Raw genomic sequence first — 25632 nt, 5'->3', positions numbered from 1 at the left:
TGAACCTACCCTTTAATACATGATTTAGTTATCCTCCTATAATTGACCCCTAGAATGGAATGACTCATAGCTAACAGCAAAATAACAGATATAAAAGTTAGCTCTGTCTCCTCTCTTTCACACCCAGCAGGTGTGTTTGCCGATAGAGGGGTGTTTTGCATAGCTGTTGTGCCTCACTGCTCCTGACACTAAGACTGCAGTGTTATCATCGTTGTGTCCAGTCAGTCTTCTTAGAGTCACAGATGAGGAAGATGCTGATCATGCTGCCGTTCCTCCTGACTCTCAGCATCTCATTGTGGTCTACTGGTTTTAACAGGTTTTAATGGGCTTTTCTATATGTTTGCACGTGGAACACGATTCCAATGTCCTTATTTGGATTATTGTGACGACTCAAAGCAAATGATTCACTGTTTCCATTTCAGAGTCATCTGCACAAAGTGTCCGGAATCAAGATGATAAACCGGAATCAAGATGATAAACCGGAATCAAGATGATAAACCGGAATCAAGATGATAAACCGGAATCAAGATGATAAACCGGAATCAAGATGATAAACCGGAATCAAGATGATAAACCGGAATCAAGATGATGAACCGGAATCAAGATGATAAACCGGAATCAAGATGATAAACCGGAATCAAGATGATAAACCGGAATCAAGATGATAAACCGGAATCAAGATGATAAACCGGAATCAAGATGATAAACCGGAATCAAGATGATAAACCGGAATCAAGATGATAAACCGGAATCAAGATGATAAACCAATGTCTGTTCGTCTGGGAGAGTGTTTATATCAGTGCTGTTGCAAGTTCAACCGGTATTGGTGATGGCATGAGCTGGTACCTGCTGAAACCTGGACAGGCTCCTAAACTCCTCATCTATAATGTAAAAACCCTTCAGTCTGGAACACCATCTAGATTCAGTGGCAGTAGATCAGGTACCGAGTACACTCTTACAATCACTGGTGAAGAGCTGAAGATACATGAGATTATAGCACCCCAGAGCTCTTCACACAGTGATTTTAGAGTCATACAAAAAACCTTGTGCAGTCAGACTGCACAGAGACTGTACTGCTGTCGTTCGCACCTACTGCGGGTGCCAAGGGGCAACAGTCATGACATGGAAAACTGGTCCACTGAACACAGAATTGAGATCCTCACACAGCGTTTGACAGTCCCACACCAGGACAACGCTACTCATGACAGGAGCATAGGTCACACAACCACCTCCTCTACACAACCATAACCATTACTTCACCTCCATATAGAAACCACCACTTCACTACCACACCATTGACCTTCCTCTGTCTGCTTTTTCTCTGTTTTTATTTGATTTGTAGCTAGCTCTCCAGGACCAAGGCTACAACTAAAGCCAGAACTGCCTGTAAAGAGTGTTGGGCTCCATGTCAGTAGGTTAGAGTAAGGGAACTGGCTGGGGAGAAAAGCCCCAGGGAGGGAGGGAGAAACAGGGATTAGTTAGATATGCAATGCTCTGCTAGCCACCCCAACACACACAGTCTGGCCTCTATGGTTTCAGCAAAGTGAGTGCATTTATAGACTTTTGTCAGGTTCCCACATTACTACACAAAACACTCACCACACACACACAGTCCCTGGGGCAGTGAGTATGTGTTGCCATTCTCAGTCTCTGTCTGTCAGTTTAGTCAGACATTACTCTCCCAGCATGGACACAAGAGCCATCCCATTTAGACTCATCTGAGCTTGAACGTTCACCAAAACATGATGATTTAACTTTCTGTATGCCAGTAAATGTACTGAGCACAGATCAACTGGGCATATCAACGTCTTAGTGCAGGGCTATTCCACTCCAGCCTTGATATCCTTTCTCACTGGTAGTTACATTGATTGATAATAGAATTGCCAGATTCCTCTGACAGGGGGTATTCCATAAAGTAGGATCAATGAGTTAGCTAACTTGGCTAACTAAATGAGTTTCCTAAAGAACTGAGAAAGGCATGGTGTAACTGACTCCAGTTGTGGAAACGTGTGAACAACGGAGTACAGACGGTGCATTACCTATTCTATGTACCCAAGTTCCAGTTTGATTTATTCAAGATAATAAGATGAGAATAGAGAGACCCTACTACACAAAGACTTTCCAGTTCAGTGTACATACACAAATAGTGCAGTTAGTGCAGAGGTAGGTTGAACAAGGAAGGGCCTAAAGGGTGGATTTATAATTGAGTAAGTCAGTGGAGAGTCCGCTCATTTCACAGCATACACAGAGTGAGCTCCAAACGTATTGGGACAGTAAAATGATACAATGACTATGAGGTTAAAGTGCAGACTGTCAGCTTTGAGGGTATTCTCATCCATATCGGGGGAACTGTTTAGAAATTACAGCACTTTTTGTACATGCATTATTTTGTGCCAAATAGAAATGAATGGTAAATAATGTAGTCCCATTTTGGAGTTCCATTTATTGTAAATAAGAATAGAATGTTTCTAAACACTTAATGTTGACACTACCATGATTACGGATAGTCCTGAATTAATCGTGAAAAAAAGATGCTAACTTCCCCTGTTATTGTAATGGTGAGAGGTTAGCATGTCTTGGGAATGATATTTGTACAAATCTAGCTCTGACTTTGCTGATAACTACTTTATTGAGGAAAGGTGTACTTACTATTCCTGTTCCACCTAGCTATCTTAAGATGAATGCACTAACTAAGTTGCTCTGGATAAGCGTCTGCTTTGCACATTCTTGGAATTCTCTCAACCAGCTTCATGAGGTAGCCACCTGGAATGCATTTCAATCCACAAATTTCATTGATGGAATTTCTTTCTTTCTTAATGCGTTTGAGCCAATCAGTTTTGTTGTGCCAAGGTAGGGGTGGAATACAGAAGAGAGCCCTATTTGGTAAAATACCAAGTCCAAATTAAGGCAAACAGAAATGACAGTACATCATTACTTTAAGATATGAAGGTCAGTCAATACAGAACATTTCAAGAACTTTGAAAGTTTCTTCAAGTGCAGTTGCAAAAACTATCAAGAGCTATGATGAAACTGGCTCTCATGAGGACCGTTACAGAAAGGAAGACCCAGAGTTGCAGCCCAAATAAATGCTTCACAGAGTTCGAGTAACAGACATGTCTCAACATCAACTGTTCAGAGGAGACTGTGTGAATCAGGCCTTCTTGGTCAAATTGCTGCAAAGAAACCACTACTAAAGGACACCAATAAGAGGAAGAGACTTGATTGGGCCAAGAAACACGAGCAATGGACATTAGACCGGTGGAAATCTGTCTTTTGAGTCCAAATTTGAGATTTTGGTTCCAACCGCCATGTCTTTGTGAGACGCAGAGTAGGTGAATGGATGATCCCCGCATGTGTAGTTCCCATAGTGAAGCATGGAGGAGGTGTTATGGTGTGGGGTGCTTTGCTGGTGACACTGTCTGTGATTTATTTAGACTTAAAGGCACACTTAACCAGCATGGCTACCACAGCATTCTGCACCGATCCGCCATCCCATCTGGTTTGCACTTGTGGGATTATTATTTGTTTTTCATCACACCTCCAGGCTGTGTAAGGGCTATTTGAACAAGAAGGAGAGTGATGGAGTGCTGCATCAGATGACCTGGCCTCCACAATCACCCGATCTCATCCCAATTGAGATGGTTTGGGATGAGTTGGACTGCAGAGTGAAGGAAAAGCAGCCAACAAGTGCTCAGCATGTGTGGGAACTCCTTCAAGACTGTTGGAAAAGTATTCCAGGTGAAGCTGGTTGAGAGAATGCCAAGAGTGTGCAAAGCTGTCATCCAGGCAAAGGGTGGCTACTTCATCAAATATAAACACTTTTTTTTTTGGTGACTACATGATTCCATGTCATAGTTTTGATGTCTTCACTATTATTCTACAATGTAGAAAATAGTACAAATAAAGCCTTGAATGAGTAGGTGTGTCCAAACGTTTGACTGGTAATGCATATGTCAAATCATCTTCATATCATGATTCATCTTTTGTGTGTGTGTGTGTGTGTGTGTGTGTGTGTGTGTGTGTGTGTGTGTGTGTGTTAAAGCGGGATGTTGGATGAATAAACACAAAGGTGTCGCGGGAAACTCAATTCAAATGCTAACATTCAAATTAAAAGGTAATATATGCAAATAAGACACAGAAATATCTAGTGTAACCATGTATAATGTGAAACATGGAACAGGAGTGTGAGATTCTAAATATACTGATCCGCTCTAACCTCTAAAACCAACAGACTAGCAACTACATTTACTCTGCAAACCAGGTCCAGGGAGTGTACCCTACAGCCTTAAACGTTTGTCTGTCCGTCAAATCAATTATGCACACGTTTCAGTCAACGTAGCCTATGTACAATGGATTTACCCCCCAAAAAACTTGTCTAAATATGTTTTTGACAGTCCGAGCTGGACAGAGACACAAACAGACAAATAGGAGAGAAGCAGCTGCTGCTAGACAGCAAGTAAATCATACATTCAGTGGACAGTTTATTAGGTACACCCATCTAGTACCGTGTCGGACCCCCCTTTGCTTCCAGAACAGCCTGAATTCATTGGGGGCATGGAAACGTTTGTCAATTGGTATCAAAGGACCTAACGTGTGCCAGGAAAATATGACACCTCCGCCTGTACCTTTGACACCAGGCAGGATGGGACCATGGACTCATGCTGCTTACTCCAAGTCTTGACTCTGCCATTAGCATTACGCAGCAGGAACCGGGATTCGTCGGACCAGGTAATGTTTTTCCACTTCTCAATCGTCCAATGTTGGTGATCCTGTGCCCACTGGAGCCACTTCTTGTTTGTTTTTTACTCTTTGTTTGATTTTGCCTGTTTGTGGCCCGCCTGTTATCTTGCACAATTATTGACATTCTCCTTTAACCGCTCATCAATGAGCTGTTTTCGCCCACAGGACTGCTTCTGACTGGAGGATTTTTGTTTGTCGCACCATTCTCGGTAAACCCTAGACACTTGTCGTGACGTGACTATCATTAATCTGATGACTGTTATTTATTTTATCAACTAACTATGTTTAATTGTTACTAGATTTAAATCAATCAGGTAACAATTAACTCATTAAGAATTTGGGGCACCACGGAAGAAGTTGTTTAACGAGATACCATCTCCCGAATTAAACTCAAAAGATATATGATATCTCTTACATCAATAACAGTCCATTTTTAATTGCTACCTCATCAGTCTCATTCTGAACGTTACTTAATCCTTGGATCCGCAAGAACCCTAGCCCTTCTGAATATTCAGTACTACACAAATTGATTTTATCATTTATTTACTAACTTAATAATAACAGAGAATACACACTAGACTAGAATACAATAGAATAGCCCGTATGGAAAAGCAATACAGTAGTATTGAATGAATACACTTACATGTAACTAAATTCTATGGTCAATTACAGGCCTTCCACAGATTTAGGTAAGCTATTTCCTTCCATGTTAAAGATTATTGTGTTTATGTCATTGCATTAACAGTTTTATCATCTGTCCTAAGGTAGGGCATTTTCATAGAGCAGGTTCTTTGCATTGGCAACTCACTCTTCAGTGCTCTGGGAGTGTTTATAGCCCTGAGAGTTTCATATTTCATGAATTATATCTGTCCTGACACTAAGACTACAGTGTTAGCAGCATTGGGTCCAGTCTGTTGTCTTCTCAGAGCCACAGATGATGATGAAGATGACATCACTGCTACCACTGCTGATCATACTGGGGTTCCTGACTCAAGGTGAGAAACTCTTTGCATCTTTCACTGTGGTTGACTGGTTTTAACAGGTTTTAATGGGCTTGTACATGGAAAATATTTTAAATGCTTTTATCTGGATTATTAAGACGAATCAAAGCTACATTTTTCTGTTTCAATTTCAGAGTCATCTGCACAACGTGTCCTGAATCAAGCTGATGAATCTAAGTCAGTTCATCTGGGAGACAGCGTGTCTATCAAAGCTGTTGCAAGTTCAACTGGTATTTATGATGACATGAGCTGGTACCTGCAGAAACCTGGACAGGCTCCTAAACTCTTCATCTATAAAGTAAAAGCCCTTCGGTCTGGAACACCATCTAGATTCAGTGGCAGTAGATCAGGTACTGAGTACACTCTTACAATAACTGATTTCCAAGCTGAAGATGCAGGAGATTACTATGGTATGGGTGTATATGGCGCCCCAGAGTACTTCACACAGTGATTTAGAGTCGTACAAAAACCTTCCTCAATCAGACTGTACAGAAACCACGACAACCATGACTCTAATCACCATCTTTATCTGGACACTGGTCTGCTGCTGTCTCAAAGGTCTGTTGTTTTCTAACTCTTACAATGGAAAAATGCATGTTGAGTACCTTGTATAATCATTGAAATGGATCTCAATTAATAAATAAATAAACTGCTATGTGGGATTCCTGCTAGATTCAGTGTCAGTGGGTCTGAGAGGGACTTCACTCTGACCATCAGTGGAGTCCAGGCTGAAGATGCTGCAGTTTACTACTGTCAGAGTTACCACAGTGGTAATGTGTTCACACAGTGATTTAGCGACGTACAAAAACCTCCTGTACAAAATGACACACATCACTGGTCCTCTGAACACAGAACTAAAGGTCTTGTTATATGACACCAAGTATAAGCACTTTACTAACTCACAGAAATAATGGTTACAAACTAGTTTCATAACTCTTCCAAACTCCCATGCGCTGTGAAACAGAAACGTAGATTTCCATGGCTCCTCTTCCAGAATAGAGCAGTACACTCCCCAGATGTTCCCCCATCCTTTATTTTTTATTTTAAATTTTTTTTTACCCCGTTTTCGTGGTATCCAATTGTTTTAGTAGCTACCATCTTGTCTCATCGCTACAACTCCCGTACAAGCTCGGGAGAGACGAAGGTTGAAAGTCGTGCGTCCTCCGATACACAACCCAACCAAGCCGCACTGCTTCTTAACACAGCGTGCATCCAACCCGGAAGCCAGCCACGCCAATGTGTCGGAGGAAACACCGTGCACCTGGCAACCTTGGTTAGCGCGCACTGCGCCCGGCCCGCCACAGGAGTCGCTGGTGCGCGATGAGGACATCCCTACCGGCCAATTGTGCGTCGCCCTACGGACCTCCCGGTCGTGGCCGGTTACGTCAGAGCCTGGGCACGAACCCAGAGTCTCTGGTGGCACAGCTGGCGCTGCAGTACAGCGCCCTTAAACACTGCGCCACCCGGAGGCGGGTTCCCCCATCCTTAACATCCTTAACACCCTTAACACAACACCAGAGCTAGACCAAGGGAGGTTGGACAGTTGACATCAGCCAGACTGGAAGATGCTAAAAGTTCAACATCATAGGTCAGATGTCAGTCACAGGTCATTTCATAGATAAGTTCACTAATCTTTTGCCTTGTGGACAGGAAGAGGTTGGGCACCGGAAGTCAGTCAGACTGGTAAAGGTCAAAGATCAAAAGGTCAGAGGTCAGTTCCCCAGGGAAGAGAGTCAGTCCAAACTAAACATGCCACCAGACTGCCTGTCACTTTATTGTAGCCAGCTTTTTGTTTTCTTGCCAAAGAGACTAGTTGACAAAGTTCTACGGTCAAAGTTTACATCCCTAGTGCCACTAGATTGACATGAGGAAGAATTAGATAGCTTGTGATGTACAGCTGAATATTAATCAGAAATTCATCAGGAATCAGCACAGAGACAGATTCATTAGGAATTCATCAGGAATCAGTACTGAGACAGATTATACATTAATTCATGAGGAAACAGCACTGAGACAGATTCAACATGAATTCATCAGGAATCAGCACTGAGACAGATTCATTAGGAATTCATCAGGAATCAGCACTGAGACTGATTCAACATTAATTCATCAGGAATCAGCACTGAGACAGATTCAACATTAATTCATCAGGAATCAGCACTAAGACAGATTCAACATGAATTCATCAGGAATCAGCACTGAGACAGATTCCCCCTGAATTCATCAGGAATCAGCACTGAGCCAGATGGAAGTCCTTCATCCCAGTCTAAAATACCTCCAGGGTCACTGACAGGTCAGCCGGTGGCAAAGGTCAACAGTTCCAAAGTCACATGCTCAGACACACACACAACCTCCTAATGCCTCCACCAGTACCTGTCCTATACCACACTGGGGCATCTCCCAGACCTAATCCAGAGTAAACTAGACTGGATATCAGACAGAGGATAACATTCACCTTCATGTGATATGTCTGACCTAGCAAGGTCATAGGTCAGATATGAAAGGTTGCACCTTGCCTCTAAGCTTGTATGTTTAGGGCATTACAGCACATTACCATTCCTAATATTACTGGAGTCTGAAGTGAAGGATTTTCTCTGTATTCCGGTTTTCTCCTCCATCGTAGCTAGGTGATCTGTTCCAACGTTATTTTCATTCAACAAAGCCTCATAGCGATACTGTTCTGTCATTGCACACCTATCTAGATAAGAATGTCAAAAAGCGATAAAAGAGTTTGCAGGCCCAGTCTGTAATGACCTTGACTTTGTTTGACTGATAACTCTTTATTTTCTGTCTGAACCATAGACTTTGATAGAACACATCTTTATTGTATCTGTCCCATTATGGCGTCTGTGAGAGCACAGGCAGTGCCATTGAAGTCATCCATCTTCTACTACTTCTGTAAATCAACTGAAATTGTGCATTCCGCCACCTGACTTGGTTGTTTGAACAGGTCTAAAGCCGATTTACTGCAACCTGCAGTAATGGAATGTTTCCTCATGAGCACAATTCATTGGCTGATCTCTCCTAATGACCTGAATGGAATGATGTGATCATTCCATAACCCATAGGAAGTCCCACCCAGTTGACTACTTCAAAATGGTGGAATCCCTCCATGGCAATGTCCATGCAAAAACAGTTATATCCATCTGAGGCCTCAATCATTCTTTATGGTCTGAACTGAACTTCGGCATGATTGTCACGTCCGGACCTTAGTTCCTTTTTTATGTCTCTGTTTTAGTTTGGTCAGGACGTGAGTTGGGGTGGGCCTTCTATGTTTTGTATTTCTGTGTTTGGCCTGGTATGGTTCCCAATCAGAAGCAGCTGTCGATTATTGTCTCTGATTGAGAACCATACTTAGGCAGCCTGTTTTCCCACTATGGGTTGTGGGTAGTTGTTTTCTGTCTCTGTGTCTGCACCAGACAGAACTGTTTCGTGTTGGTCTATTTTTGTTATTTTAAAATAAATATGAACATGGACACTTACCACGCTGCATATTGGTCCGATCCTTCAGATTCCTCATCAGAAGAGGAAGACAATCATTACAATGATGCTATTTTAGCACAAGGCCCACCCATGGTGGCACCCCTTCCCAGTCATGTGAAATCCATAGATTAAAGCCTAATGAATTCATTTCAATTGACCGATTTCCTTATATGAACTGTAACTCAGTAAAATCGTTGACATTGTTGTATGTCGGCGTTTATAGTTGTATTCATTATATTATAGCAATACACTAGTATTGACAGAAAACACATAAGTAACTAAATACTGTCGTCAATTCCAGGCCTTCACACAGATTCAGGTAAGCTACAGTGCCTTGCGAAAGTATTCGGCCCCCTTGAACTTTGCGACCTTTTGCCACATTTCAGGCTTCAAACATAAAGATATAAAACTGTATTTTTTTGTGAAGAATCAACAACAAGTGGGACACAATCATGAAGTGGAACGACATTTATTGGATATTTCAAACTTTTTTAACAAATCAAAAACTGAAAAATTGGGCGTGCAAAATTATTCAGCCCCTTTACTTTCAGTGCAGCAAACTCTCTCCAGAAGTTCAGTGAGGATCTCTGAATGATCCAATGTTGACCTAAATGACTAATGATGATAAATACAATCCACCTGTGTGTTATCAAGTCTCCGTATAAATGCACCTGCACTGTGATAGTCTCAGAGGTCCGTCAAAAGCGCAGAGAGCATCATGAAGAACAAGGAACACACCAGGCAGGTCCGAGATACTGTTGTGAAGAAGTTTAAACCCGGATTTGGATACAAAAATATTTCCCAAGCTTTAAACATCCCAAGGACCACTGTGCAAGCGATAATATTGAAATGGAAGGAGTATCAGACCACTGCAAATCTACCAAGACCTGGCCGTCCCTCTAAACTTTCAGCTCATACAAGGAGAAGACTGATCAGAGATGCAGCCAAGAGGCCCATGATCACTCTGGATGAACTGCGGAGATCTACAGCTGAGGTGGGAGACTCTGTCCATAGGACAACAATCAGTCGTATATTGCACAAATCTGGCCTTTATGGAAGAGTGGCAAGAAGAAAGCCATTTCTTAAAGATATCCATAAAAAGTGTTGTTTAAAGTTTGCCACAAGCCACCTGGGAGACACACCAAACATGTGGAAGAAGGTGCTCTGATCAGATGAAGCCAAAATTGAACTATTTGGCAACAATGCAAAACGTTATGTTTGTTGTAAAAGCAACACAGCTGAACACACCATCCCCACTGTCAAACATGGTGGTGGCAGCATCATGGTTTGGGCCTGCTTTTCTTCAGCAGGGACAGGGAAGATGGTTAAAATTGATGGGAAGATGGATGGAGCCAAATACAGGACCATTCTGGAAGAAAACCTGATGGAGTCTGCAAAAGACCTGAGACTGGGACGGAGATTTGTCTTCCAACAAGACAATGATCCAAAACATAAAGCAAAATCTACAATGGAATGGTTCAAAAATAAACATATCCAGGTGTTAGAATGGCCAAGTCAAAGTCCAGACCTGAATCCAATCGAGAATCTGTGGAAAGAACTGAAAACTGCTGTTCACAAATGCTCTCCATCCAACCTCACTGAGCTCGAGCTGTTTTGCAAGGAGGAATGGGAAAACATTTCAGTCTCTCGATGTGCAAAACTGATAGAGACATACCCCAAGCGACTTACAGCTGTAATCGCAGCAAAAGGTGGCGCTACAAAGTATTAACTTAAGGGGGCTGAATAATTTTGCACGCCCAATTTTTCAGTTTTTGTATGTTAAAAAAGTTTGAAATATCCAATAAATGTCGTTCCACTTCATGATTGTGTCCCACTTGTTGTTGATTCTTCACAAAAAAATACAGTTTTATATCTTTATGTTTGAAGCCTGAAATGTGGCAAAAGGTCGCAAAGTTCAAGGGGGCCGAATACTTTCGCAAGGCACTGTATTTCCTTCCATGTTTAATATTGTTATTGTGTTGCATTAACAGTTTCATCATCTGTCCTGAGGTAGGGTGTTTCCATAGAGGAGGTGCTTTGCATCGACAGCTCATGCTTCAGTGCTCTGGGAGTGTTTATAGCCCTGTGAACTTCAGACTGCAGGACTGAGATCTGTCCTGACACTTTAGGACTTCAGTGTTATCATTGTTGTGTTCAGTCTGTTGTCTTCTCAGAGCCACAGATGATGAGGAAGATGATGAAGATGATATCACTGATTCCACTGCTGATCACACTTGGGTTCCTGACTCAGGGTGAGAAAGTCTGCTCTCTGACCTTTCTGAACTGCCGTCTTCAGAGAGCATCAGTTAAGAACCAGAGAAGTTTTGGCAACAGGAATTTGAGAAGCCTCTACCATACTGCTTGTACATGGTGAGAGATTACCGTTATTTTATATGGATTCTGTTGACTTGTTCTCCACCTCTCATTTCTAGAATCGTCAGCTGGAGTTGTGACTCAGTCTCCTACTGTCAAGTCTGTTCGTCTGGGAGAGACTGTATATCTGAGCTGCACAGCCAGTAAGGGGGTGGATGATGACCTGAGCTGGTACCTGCAGAAACCTGGACAGTCCCCTCAACTCCTATTCTATAAAATAAGTCAACGTCATTCTGAAACTCCTGGTCATTTCAGTAGCAGTGGATCTCAACCAGATTTTACTCTGACCATCAGTGTAGTCCAGGCTGAGGATGTAGGAGATTACTACTGCATGGGTTCGTACACTGATGGGAGCACACAGTGATTTAGAGTCGTACAAAAACCTCCCTCAGTCAGACTGCCCAGAAACTGTACTGCTACAGCTGGGACCTTAAACAGGTGCTGAGGAACAACAGACTATGACATGAAACACTGAACACAGACTTAAGAGCCTCACACAGCACTGTTATTCTGGTTACTCATGACAGGATCATAGTTCACCCAACCACCTCCTCTACACAACCACAACCATAACTTCACCTCTGGAATGTTCAGATATAAATGAATTGCGTAGAACAGACATCATTATATCTGTCAAGTGAAACAGGAAGTGTTACCTCTATTCATTACATATATTTCTTTAATCTTCTAAACGTTTCACCTCACTGAATGCAGGCTTGATTTGCATGGTCAGGGTGGGATGGTTTTGCTTCTCCCAGAATAGAGAATTTCTGTCCCCAGGGGGTCAGACAGACAGAACGAGAGAGAGAGAGAGAGAGAGAGAGAGAGAGAGAGAGAGAGAGAGAGATTGAAAAAGCAGAACACACATTCAACACATAGTCATTACAGGACAGATGTCACACTGTAGTTTACTCACATTAGGAAGATAAATATAAATCTGACAAAGAATTAGATCTAGCTGTAGATACATTTCCATTTGTTGTCACAGTAAATAAATTAGTTAACTAATCCATCATGTTATTTTCCAAATCCAACTTTATTAGAACTGAGGCAGACAGCAACATCACAGTAACAGTCTGAGTACAGAACACATTGAAGTCTCCGGTAATCTATACAATACACATTACTACCCAGGATGTGGTCTCCCCGGCAGTACTAGAGTTTACTCAGTACACTACTCTAACACTCTAACACACTACTACTGCTCCAACCAGGCCCCAGACCAGACCAGAGCCTCGTCTACTCCTGCTTCCCCAGACAGAGCTCCTGTTGTGGGCCTCCTCCAGTAGGTCCTAGACCAGACACTGGCTCCTACGAAGGGGGGAGGCCTGGGTGTGTTGGAAGTGGGAGACCCTGCAGGTGTAGAGCTCTCCCTGCTCCCAGCCTGCCTTGCTCAGGGTCAGGATGCTGCTGCGTCTGTAAAGGCCTTCCTTCTCTTCTTCTGGACTGGTCACGACCCCCTGGCTCACCTCCAGCCCGTCCACCTCCCAGCTCACCAGCGCCCCCTGAGGGGAGTAGTCAGTCAGCAGGCAGGCCAGTGAGGCAGAGCCTCCAGAGAGCTGCTCAGAGGAGGGGGGGAGCAGAGACACCGTGGGACTGACAGTAGGACCAGCTGGAGAGAAGAGCACATTTTAATGTTACATTCCAGAGGAGAGAGAAATAGAGTTCTATAAAATACACAACTTATTAAGGTTCACAGAGAACACCTCACAACTCAACAACAATTACATCAATGCACAATAAAGTACATCACTGTTGCTGAGTTTTTATTTATCCATGTATTTTCATGTATATTTGCTGTACTAGGGACAAAGACCCCATTCATTAAGGATCTTATCGCTCAATAACACTGCTGGAAGCAGATATTAAGTAACTTTATACTCTGCTGTGTGTTGTGGTGCACCTTCCATGTCCCTTACTTCAATAAGGCGTTTAAAAGGTCAGTCTGCTGTTCAAACAACAACAACAAAATTGAACCTCTCTCAAGTTCATGACAGAACTACGGATGTAAGAAAATGTATGTAGCAATCACAGATTGCCCATTTAAAGTCAGTCCACTTCACAATAATATCAGACAATGAAAAGGGACCAGAACTTTTCTGTTATACTAATAACATTCTCTGTGTAATTCACGTGTCATAGCAGGGAACTAAACCTGATTAGCTCTTTGAATAAAAAATCTGTTTATTTTGAATAACTTGTTCAAAGACAGGTTGCTTGGCTGCACAACTGAAAGTCTCCCACAGACGGTAGCTAACATTTTGCCTTCTAAACCCTGAATTCTGAAATAAGTACTAGTATTGGGGTTTCCTTTACAGAGTTTGAGTCTTAACATGTCTGGTATATATTCTGTAGTGTTTTGAAGTAAAGGAAAAAACACTTACTTCTCAGCAGCAGTTTGGTCCCTCCACCGAACGTGTACCACAGTGATACAGTCTAGTTAAGACGCCGTACAACAACCTCCTTCACACAAGAGTGAGCACACCCTGCACTAACAGAACCACTCATACAGCTCCACACAGCGTTGTACAACTTTACTATACTCATAAAGCATTACACATCTTCACATACAACTACAGTATTTGACACTCTTAATATAGGAAATATTGTAGCAAGCAATACTCATGTTTTATCATTTACAATTACATGACATTTTATTCATTTAGCAGACATTCTTATCCAGAGCACCTCTGTGCATTCATCTTAAGATAGCTAGGTGGGACAACCACAATAATTAAGCACATTATGTGCACATTATATACAGCATTCTATGATTAATGAAGTCTCTGATTTGAGCTCCTTAATGTCTCCACCCAAATGTTTTTAACTCCAATGATGTCATATGTTATCAGAATGCATATGGGCAGAGTAAGACATTGTCATTTGCGACGAATATCAGTATTGACAATTGTGCCATTTTACTGTCAACAACAGAAATATAAAGCAATTCACATGATGATTATTTGCAGTTTATTATTCTGTCCTGAGGTAGGGTGTTTCCATAGAGGAGGTGCTTTGCATTGGCAGCTCATGCTTCAGTGCTCTGGGAGTGTTTATAGCCCTGTGAGTTTCAGACTACAGGACTGAGATCTGTCCATCAACACAACAGAAACCACGGCAACCATGACTCTGATCACCATCTTCATCTGGACACTGGTCTGCTGCTGTCTCAAAGGTCTGTTGTTTTATAACTCTTACAATGGAAAAATACATGTTGAGTACCTTGTATAATCATTGAAATGGATCTTAATGAATAAACATCCCTGTATAAAATATGATGAAATATAAATGATTTGTTATTTATACTCGTTGATCAATTCATATTCTTCCTCTTCAGGATCCAGAGGTCAGGTGACTGTGACTCAGCCTCCTGTAGTGACATTTTCTCCAGGAGACCCTGTGACTCTAACCTGTACAACCAACCCTAAAGTGCACAGATACAGTGATGGAGATGAGGGTGCGTTCTGGTATCAACAGAGACCTGGAGAAGCTCCCAAACTCCTGATAAGATATGCAAAGAAACGGTTAGATGGGATTCCTGCTAGATTCAGTGGCAGTGGGTCTGAGAGGGACTTCACTCTGACCATCAGTGGAGTCCAGGCTGAAGATGCAGCAGTTTACTACTGTCAGAGTTACCACAGTGGTAATGTGTTCACACAATGATTTAGAGCCGTACAAAAACCTCCTGTACAAAATGACACACATCACTGATCCACTGAACACAGAACTAAGGGTCTTGTTATATGACATCACCAAGTATAAACACTTTACTAACTCACAGAAACAATGGTTACAAACTAGTATCATAACTCTTCCAACCTCCAATGTCTACAAATGTCCTCAGGAAGATACAGGTGAAATAGTCCCATAGACTATAAAAAAAGTTGGTATGCCACAGTGATTGGTTGGTCAACCAGACACACACAGCTGGCTAACACATCTGTGGAGCAGTATTGAGTGTGTAAGTGCATGACTGTGTGTGACAGAGAGAGAGCCCTGTGAAACAGAAACTGAGATTTGCATGGCCCCTCTCCCAGAATAGAGCAGTACACTCCCCAGATGTTCCCCCATCCTTAACACCCCACCAGCGCTAGACCAGAGGAGGTCAAAGATCAAAGTCAGAGGTTAGATGTCAGTCACAGGTCCTTTTATAGGTCACTGCACTAGTCTTGTGTGGTGTACACAGGAAGAGGTTGGACACCGGACGTCAGCCAGACTGGTAGAGGTCAAAGATTTTAAAAAGTCAGAGGTCAGTTCCCCAGGGAAGAGAGTCATTCCAAACCCAACATGCCACCAGACTGCCTGTCACTTTGTTCTAGTCAGCTTTTAGTTAGAGACTAGATGATGAGAGCACCATTTACTAAGGTCACATTTTACATCCCTAGTGCCCACTAGAATGGCATGAGGAAGTATTAGATAACTAGTGATGTACATCTGAAGATTCATCATGAATTCATCAGGAATCAACACTGAGACAGATTCAACATTAATTCACCAGGAATCAGCACTGAGACAGATTCATCATGAATTCATCAGGAATCAGTACTGAGACAGATTCATCATGAATTCATCAGGAATCAGCACTGAGACAGATTCATCATGAATTCATCAGGAATCAGCACTGAGACAGATTCATCAGGAATCAGCACTGAGCCAGTTTCATCATGAATTCATCAGGAATCAGCACTGAGACAGATTCAACATTAATTCATCAGAAATCAGCACTGAGACAGATTCATCATGAATTCATCAGGAATCAGTACTGAGACAGATTCATCATGAATTCATCAGGAATCAGCACTGAGACAGATTCATCATGAATTCATCAGGAATCAGCACTGAGACAGATTCATCAGGAATCAGCACTGAGCCAGTTTCATCATGAATTCATCAGGAATCAGCACTGAGCCAGATTCAACATTAATTCATCATGAATCAGCACTGAGCCAGATTCATCAGGAATTCATCATGAATCAGCACTGAGACAGTTTCATCATGAATTCATCATGAATCAGCACTGAGACAGATTCATCAGGAATCAGCACTGAGCCAGTTTCATTCTGAATTCACCAGGAATCAGCACTGAGCCAGATTCAACATTAATTCATCATGAATCAGCACTGAGCCAGTTTCATCAGGAATTCATCATGAATCAGCACTGAGACAGTTTCATCATGAATTCATCATGAATCAGCACTGAGACAGATGGAAGTCTTCATCTCAGTTTAGAATACCTCTAGGGTCACTGACAGGTCAGCCAGTGGCAAAGGTCAACAGTTCCAAAATCACATGCTCAGACACACACAACCTCCTAATGCCTCCACCAGTACCTGTCCTGTACCACACTGGGGCATCTCCCAGACCTAACCCTGAGTAAACTAGACTAGATATCAGACAGAGGATAACATTCACCTCTAGCTGATATGTCTGACCTAGCAAGGTCAAGAATCTGATATAAATGGGTTCTTACACGCTAAGAATTCTTTATTACATCATATTGGAGAGTATAAATGCCATTTAAGATTAGATCTCATATGTTTCTCTGTATTTATTTATTTAATTAGGCAAGTCAGTAAAGAACAAATTGTTATTTACAATGACGGCCTACAATGGACAAACCCGGGCCAATTGTGCGCTCCCCTATGGGATTCCCAATCACAGGCCGGATGTGATACAGCCTGGAGTCAAACCAGGGTGTCTGTAGTAACGCCTCTAGCACTGAGATGCAAAACCTTAGACCACTGTGCCACTCAAGAGCCCTGTAGCTTTCCACACATTTACTGAATATGCTATAATGGATCCAAACAATAAGTCCACCTGATGCTTTTGTTCTCTGTAATGTTGCATATTCAATATGTGGTCTCTTTCTCCCCCAAATGAACAACTTCATTACAGAGTCAAGTTTAGACCAATAGTCTATAGGAGGCGGCAGTGGTAACATGGAACTCGTAAAATTGATACGAAGGAGGACATTCATTTTAATCATTGAGATTCTAGCATGTAAAGAAGTGGCCATAGCAGACCATCTTTTTATGTATTTCTGGATATTCTGAAAGGTTTCTAAGTAGTTCTTCCTGAAAGTAGTGTGAATAGAGGGGGTTATTTAATGTCTAAGTAGTTCTTCCTGAAAGTAGTGTGAATAGAGGGGGTTAAGTAATGTCTAAGTAGTTCTTCCTGAAAGTAGTGTGAATAGACGGGGTTAAGTAATGTCTAAGTAGTTCTTCCTGAAAGTAGTGTGAATAGAGGGGGTTAAGTAATGTCTAAGTAGTTCTTCCTGAAAGTAGTGTGAATAGAGGGGGTTAAGTAATGTCTAAGTAGTTCTTCCTGAAAGTAGTGTGAATAGAGGGGGTTAAGTAATGTCTAAGTAGTTCTTCCTGAAAGTAGTGTGAATAGAGGGGGTTAAGTAATGTCTAAGTAGTTCTTCTTGAAAGTAGTGTGAATAGAGGGGGTTAAGTAATGTCTAAGTAGTTCTTCCTGAAAGTAGTGTGAATAGAGGGGGTTAAGTAATGTCTAAGTAGTTCTTCCTGAAAGTAGTGTGAATAGAGGGGGTTATTTAATGTCTAAGTAGTTCTTCCTGAAAGTAGTGTGAATAGAGGGGGTTATTCAATGTCTAAGTAGTTCTTCCTGAAAGTAGTGTGAATAGAGGGGGTTATTTAATGTCTAAGTAGTTCTTCCTGAAAGTAGTGTGAATAGAGGGGGTTATTTAATGTCTAAGTAGTTCTTCCTGAAAGTAGTGTGAATAGAGGGGGTTAAGTAATGTCTAAGTAGTTCTTCCTGAAAGTAGTGTGAATAGAGGGGGTTAAGTAATGTCTAAGTAGCTCTTCCTGAAAGTAGTGTGAATAGAGGGGGTTAAGTAATGTCTAAGTAGGTGGTTTGTTTCTTCACTGGGATAAAGGGTGGTAGTTGCTTCCCTTAGCTGAGTTAAGAGGTAGTAGATCTGTTTTAGACCAGTTGATCTTGTAACCAGACCGTGACCTGAATGCTGTGAAAACAGACATTATTGTCTGGAGGGATTTCTGAACCTTTGCAACGTAAAGCAGTATGTCATCTGCATATAGGGAACTTGCTTGTTAAGCCAAGGTTGGAAATGTACTGCCACCTGCCATAATGGAATGTTTCCACATGAGGATAATGCATTGGCTGATTCCTCCTGATGACCTGGATGGAATTATGTGATCATTCCTTAACCCATAGGAAGTCCCACCTAGTTGACTACTTCAAAATGGTGGAATTCCTCAATGGCAATGTCCATGCATAACGGTTATATCCATCTGAGGCCTCAATCATTATTTATGGTCTGAACTGAACTTCAGCATGACGCCATTTTAGCACAAGTCTAGAATATCAAGTATAGAATAGCAATTCACTAGTATTGAATGGATACACTTAAATGTAACTAAATTCTATGGTCAATTACAGGCTTGCCACAGATTTAGGTAAGCTATTTCCTTCCATGTTTAAGATTATTGTGTTTATGTCATTGCATTAACAGTTTCATCATCTGTCCTGAGGTAGGGTATTTCCATAGAGCAGGTGCTTTGCATTGGCAGCTCATTCTTCAGTGCTCTGGGAGTGTTTATAGCCCTGAGAGTTTCACACTTCATGAATTATATCTGTCCTGACAGTACGACTGCAGTGTTATCAGCATTGGGTCCAGTCTGTTCAGTCTTCTCAGAGCCACAGATGATGATGAAGATGATGAAGATGACATCACTGATACCACTGCTGATCATAATGGGGTTCCTGACCCAAGGTTAGAATCTCTCAGCATCTCTCACTGTGGTCTACTGGTTTTAACAGGTTTTAATGGGCCTGTACATGTTCGTACATGGAAAATGTTTTCAATGCTTTTCATCTGGATTATTAAGACGAATCAAAGCTAATTTCTCCATTTCAATTTCAGAGTCATCTGCACAACGTGTCCTGAATCAAGCTGATGAATTGAAGTCAGTTCGTCTGGGAGACAGTGTGTCTATCAAAGCTGTTGCAAGTTCAACTGGTATTGATGATGACATGAGCTGGTACCTGCAGAAACCTGGACAGGCTCCTAAGCTCCTCATCTATACAGTAAAAACCCTTCAGTCTGGAACACCATCTAGATTCAGTGGCAGTAGATCAGGTACTGAGTACACTCTTACAATCAGTGATTTCCAAGCTGAAGATGCAGGAGATTACTATGGTATGGGTAATTATGGCGCCCCAGAGCTTTTCACACAATGATTTAGAGTCGTACAAAAACCTTCCTCAGTCAGACTGTACAGAGACTGTACTGCTGCAGCTGGGACCTACTGCAGGTGTTGAGGAACAACAGACTATGATATGAAACACTGGTTCACTGAACACACAACTCAGGTCCTGGTTATATGACATCACCAAGCATAAATAACCACTACTTTACCACACATGGTCAGATAATGTGGTTCCCAGAATAGAGCACCTCTGTCCCCTGATATTCATAACCACCACTTTACCCCCATTCTGAAAATCTGGTTACAACTCACAAATTAATCTCAAATTCACAAAATAGTTTAGTCATGATCAAAACTAACAACTATATCCCATAACCTCCTCCCATGTCTATAATGGTCAGATGATGTGGTTCAGCTCCTGTCCCCAGATATTCACTGTCCCAAGGGGATCTATTCACTACCCACCCTCCCTCACCCCCTACCCACCCTCTCTCACCCCCTATCAACTTTCTAATGTTCCATGTTTTACAGAGCAGTTTAGTCTTTGTTTAACCACAAGCCCACAGATATTCACTTCTATTTCTTTACATAATACAAATCAGGGACACCTTGTTTGACATTAATACAAAGTATTTTATTTAGTTAATATTTCCAATCTGAATGCAGAAGCAATAAAACACAGGTACAGATTTAAAGATGCAGAATCCCAGATTGATGACCAGAGATGAAGCTCTAGATAGATATTTAGAATGATAGAATGACAGATAGGTAGATGTTCTCTGTGTACAGGGTGTCTACTGGGAGCAGTGGTGTGGCTCCAGTGTGTGAGTGACGGGGGTCTGGTCCTTTAGGGTGGCCTCACAGGTGACTGAGCCAGCCTTCCTCCACTGGTCAGTGGGGAGGGTGAGACTGCTGCTCCAGCTGTAGTGACTGTCCTTCTCCAGGACCTCCAGACTCTGGCTGCCCTGCAAGGCCCCCCCGGCCCCCAGCCTCCAACCCAGCTTCCAGCCCTCCGGGAAGCCCCTGTTGGCCAGGCACACTAGGGCCACATTCCCCTGGTCCTGCTCCTCACTGGAGGGAAGTAGGACAATCAGGGAGGGAGGTACCACACCCACTAGGAGAGAGAAGATGAGGAGGGAGAGATGGAGAGATGACATGTAAGGGTTAAACTGGACAAGACCTTGAAGAACTTTCAGCAACTTTAATATGAAGAAACAAATATGATATTCGTATTGTATAAAATAGTCTGTGAAAAAGGCAAGTTATATATAAATATATTTTACACACTCTTTAACTTCCCTCCAATATCATCGATGAAGCAACACCACACACTACAGTCAGTGATGCATTAAAGTGCAGAAAGGAAACTGACTTGCTTACAAAATAAAATGTTTAACAATGCTGCTGAACTGTTTTTGTGTATTTAAAGACATCGAACACATCAAACTATTATCTTTTGGCATATTAGGTTTTTGTCCTTGAATGATCATTAGGGTATGTGGAAACACACTCGGAATCAAATAAATTCAACAAATCAAATAAATTAAACATTAAAAACGACAACTTTTTCTGAATAATTACTTTTTATTTACTTTACCAGTATATAAATGTTCAATTGAATTTATTATAAAAAGGATGAATCTCTTGTACTTACAGTCAACGATGAGTTTGGTGCCTCCACCGAAAGTGTACCACAGTGACACAGACTCATTGAACAGCCGTACAAAAACCTCCTGCACTTTACACACACCAGTAACTCTCTACACAACACACATTCAACCCTACCACTGATTGTCGGTCAAAAACAGCATGTGTAGGTCATAACTTTTCAAATTAGTTTAAGTTTGATATTTTAGATTATTAATTTTTGCTGAATTCCCCCCTGACTATAAAATATAAATGTTGGAGATGTGTAATATCTCTGACAAACTCACTAAGTATTAATTTAAGTTTAATATTTTACATGATTACTTTTTGCTGAATTCCCCCCTGACTATAAAATATAAATGTTGGAGAAGTGTAATATCTCTGACAAACTCACTAAGTATAAGAAGCAGCCATGTAGAATAGAAATACACCAGTATTTAATGAAAAAAGTTACATGTAACTAAATACTGTAGTCAATTCCAGGCCTTCAAACAGATTCAGGTAAGCTATTTCCTTCCATGTTTAATATTGTTATTGTGTTGCATTAACAGTTTCATCATCTGTCCTGAGGTAGGGTGTTTCCATAGAGGAGGTGCTTTGCATTGGCAGCTCATGCTTCAGTGCTCTGGGAGTGTTTATAGCCCTGTGAGTTTCAGACTGCATGACTGAGATCTGTCCATCAACACAACAGAAACCACGGCAACCATGACTCTGATCACCATCTTCATCTGGACACTTGTCTGCTGCTGTCTCAAAGGTCTGTTGTTTTATAACTCTTACAATGGAAAAATACATGTTGAGTACCTTGTATAATCATTGAAATGGATCTCAATGAATAAATGTACCTTCATAAAATATAATTAAATATAAGTCATATCTTATTCATACTCATTGATCAATTTATATTTTTCTTCTTCAGGATCCAGAGGTCAGGTGACTGTGACTCAGCCTCCTGTAGTGACATTTTCTCCAGGAGACCCCGTCACTCTGACCTGTACAACCAACCCTAAAGTGTACACAGACCGTGATGGAGATGAATATGTGTTCTGGTATCAACAGAGACCTGGAGAAGCTCCCAAACTCCTGATAAGATATGCAAAGAAACGGTTAGATGGGATTCCTGCTAGATTCAGTGGCAGTGGGTCTGAGAGGGACTTCACTCTGACCATCAGTGGAGTCCAGGCTGAAGATGCAGCAGTTTACTACTGTCAGAGTCACCACTATCTCAATAGTAACAATGTGTTCACACAGTGATTTAGATTCGTACAAAAACCTCCTGTACAAAATGACACACATCACTGGTCCACTGAACACAGAACTAAAGGTCTTGTTATATGACACCAAGTATAAGCACTTTACTATCTCACAGAAATAATGGTTACAAACTAATATAGTTTCCTAACCCTTCCATCCTTCCATGTCTACAAATGTTCCTTCTTATCAGGAAGATGCAGGTAAAATTGTCCTATTGAGGGATGAATAATCCATATCATGTCAACATAAAATCAACATAAAATCAACATAAAATAATGTGTGTTGGTGTGCCTCAACACACACAGCTGGCCAACACTTCAGGGGAACAGAATGTGTGTGTGTGTGTGTGGAAAGAGCACTGTGAAACAGAAACTTAGATTTCCATGGCTCCTCTCCCAGAAGAGAGCAGAACACTCCACAGATGTTCCCCCATCCTTAACATCCTTAACATGACACCAGAGCTAGACCAGGGGAGGTTGGACAGTGGACACCAGACAGACTGGCAGAGGTCAAAGATCAAAGTCAGAGGTCAGATATTAGTCACGGGTCATTTCATAAGTCAATTCACTAGTCTTGTGGTGTGGTGTGGAAAGGGTTGGGCACCGGAAGTCAGGGAGAGTGGTTGAGTTCAAAGGTCAAAAGGGCAGAGGCGTTGACAGGCCCTCGTCAAGAGAGAAAATGTTGCCGTTTTAAAGCTAATTTCCTTCAATTCTACACATACAGCGCCACGGAAAAGTATTCAGACCTCTTGGATTTCTTCCCATTTTATTGTGTAACATAGTGGGATTAAGATTTTTAAAATCCAACTAAAATATAATCGTTGCGTAAGTATTCAGCCCCTTTGTTTAGTCAAGCCTAAGTTAGTTCAGGAGTAATATCTGGCTTAACAAATCCCATAATAAGATACGTGGACTCACTCTGTGTTAAATAATAGGGGTTGACAAGAACTTGGAATTACTAACCCTTCCTCTGTCCCTCTTAACCAGAGTGACTTGAAGGAGCAATTAGGGTTAAGTGCCTTGCACAAGGGCACATTGACAGGGATTTTGTCTAAAGCCCCATAAAGAAGGGCAGTGATTGGTAGATGGGTATCAATAACAAATCAGACATTGAATATCTCTTTAAGCATGGTCAAGTTAATAATGATGCTGTGGATGATGTATTAAACCAGCCAGACACATCAAAGATACAGTCATCCAGTTTATCCTGAACTGAGCTGCAGGACAGGAAGGAAACTGCTCAGCGATTTTACCATGAGGAAATTGGTGATTTTAGAACAGCGACAGATTCAGTGGCTGTGATGGGAGAGAACTGAGGATGGATCAACAACATTGTAGTGACTCCACAATAATGACCTAAATGACAGAGTGAAAAGAAGAATACAGATATAGACAATAATAACATTCCAAAACATGCATCTTGTACGTAACAAGGCACTATAGTAACACTGCAAAAAGAACACACCAAAGGAATACACCTTTTGGCCTAAAGCCTTATGTTTGGGGCAAATCCAACACAACATGTCACTGAGTAACTGCCTCCTTATTTTCAAGCTTGGTGGTGGCTGCATCATGGTATGGGTATGCTTGACATCGGCAAATACTGGGGAGTTTTTCTGGATAAAAAGACACAAAATGGAACTAAGCACAGGTAAAATTGCTTCAGTCTGCTTTACACCAGAGACTGGGAGAGGAATTCACCTTTCAGCAGGACAATAACAAAAAACACGAGGCCAAATCTACACTGGAGTTGCTCACCAAGAAGACAATGAATGTTCCTGAATGGCCAAGATACAGTTTTGACTTAAACCTGCTTGAAAATCGATGGAAAGTTTTGAAAATTGCTGTATAGCCATGATCCCCAACATCATGACAGAGTTTGAAGAATTTTTAAAAGAAAAATGGGCAAATAATGCACAATGCAGGTGTGTAAAGCTCTTAGAGACTTACCTAAGGAGTTTCACAGGTGTAATAGATGCCAAAGGTGACTCAGGCAGCTGAATACTTATGCAATGACTATATTTTAGTATCAGTCTTTACAAAATATAAAAATGTTCTGCCACTTTGTGGAGCTTGTTGACAACAACATTTAAATTAAAAACAACATTTCTATTAAATCCATTTTAATCCCAGATTGTAACACAATAAAATGTGAAGAAATCCTAGGGGTCTGAATACTTTTGCAAGGCCCTGTATTGCCATGGGGCAGACAGAAAAGAGTGCAGTTTTATACATAATAATTATACATTTTGCAATCAGGCTGAGATAATGTTTGATTTATTAATGCTAGTTTCCTGAAATACTACACATTTTGCCTTGGGGCAGAGACAAATGTTTTATTTATTAAAGCTAGTTTCCTGAAATACTACACATTCTGCCTTGGGGCAGAGAGAATTTGGCATTTTAAAATCATTTCCTGTAATTCTAAACATTTATGCAATGGGTTGTGATGTGTTTATATCTTATCTGAGGAGGGTGGGGTGACCATAGAGCTTGGATCAAACTATAGTGGTTAAAACAATAGGATTCTAATATCCCATAAGTCATTGCAATTCATGGGCCCAGCTTTGCTAGTTAGTAACGGCGCAAGAAGTTGTCAATGGTCCAATGAATATGTTTACTCTTCCACATGGAATTACTTAATTGTCTTAAACTTTCCATCTTCAAACTAGCCATAGATATCCTATTAAAACACTAGAAGGGTTACGTCATTACAAAAATGCTGCCATTGTGGTGAGGGAGAAATCCAAACCATTCTATTTGGAATGAATGATAGTAGAGGGATAATTAAAGTAAGTTGTGTGATATATTGGAAATTGCGTAATATAATTTCTGTCAACCTAAAATATTGTCATATAGTCATAAATACAGTTTATATGGGTTTAATACAACATTTCTGCATACATAGCCTCTAAAGTATATATGTAAACAAGACAATAAAAGTTT

General features: G+C 41.3%; 1 long non-coding RNA gene and 4 gene segments (V, D, J or C); 3 read left to right on the top strand and 2 right to left on the bottom strand.

Moving 5' to 3' along the window:
* Positions 1-11307: 11307 nt before the first annotated feature.
* Positions 11308-12175, top strand: LOC118965262. The segment is given in 2 exon segments: positions 11308-11476; positions 11657-12175. Coding segments are annotated over 2 exon segments (375 nt in total).
* Positions 12176-12612: 437 nt separating this feature from the next.
* LOC118965263 lies at positions 12613-14521 on the bottom strand. Its single transcript, XR_005052531.1, has 2 exons — positions 13982-14521; positions 12613-13209 (listed from the first exon to the last, which is right to left on the bottom strand). It is a non-coding gene; the product is annotated as an uncharacterized LOC118965263 (long non-coding RNA).
* Positions 14522-14666: 145 nt separating this feature from the next.
* LOC118965261 lies at positions 14667-15422 on the top strand. The segment is given in 2 exon segments: positions 14667-14772; positions 14935-15422. Coding segments are annotated over 2 exon segments (378 nt in total).
* A 4976-nt stretch (positions 15423-20398) lies between these two features.
* On the bottom strand, positions 20399-21953 carry LOC110497074. The segment is given in 3 exon segments: positions 20399-20900; positions 21441-21546; positions 21927-21953. Coding segments are annotated over 3 exon segments (453 nt in total).
* A 124-nt stretch (positions 21954-22077) lies between these two features.
* Positions 22078-22702, top strand: LOC118965260. The segment is given in 2 exon segments: positions 22078-22190; positions 22353-22702. Coding segments are annotated over 2 exon segments (387 nt in total).
* The last annotated feature ends 2930 nt before the right edge of the window (positions 22703-25632 follow it).

Source organism: Oncorhynchus mykiss, chromosome 7 (genome assembly GCF_013265735.2).
Source record: "Oncorhynchus mykiss isolate Arlee chromosome 7, USDA_OmykA_1.1, whole genome shotgun sequence".
Classification (NCBI taxonomy): Eukaryota; Metazoa; Chordata; class Actinopteri; order Salmoniformes; family Salmonidae; genus Oncorhynchus; species Oncorhynchus mykiss.
This window is presented reverse-complemented; position numbering and strand designations above follow the sequence as displayed.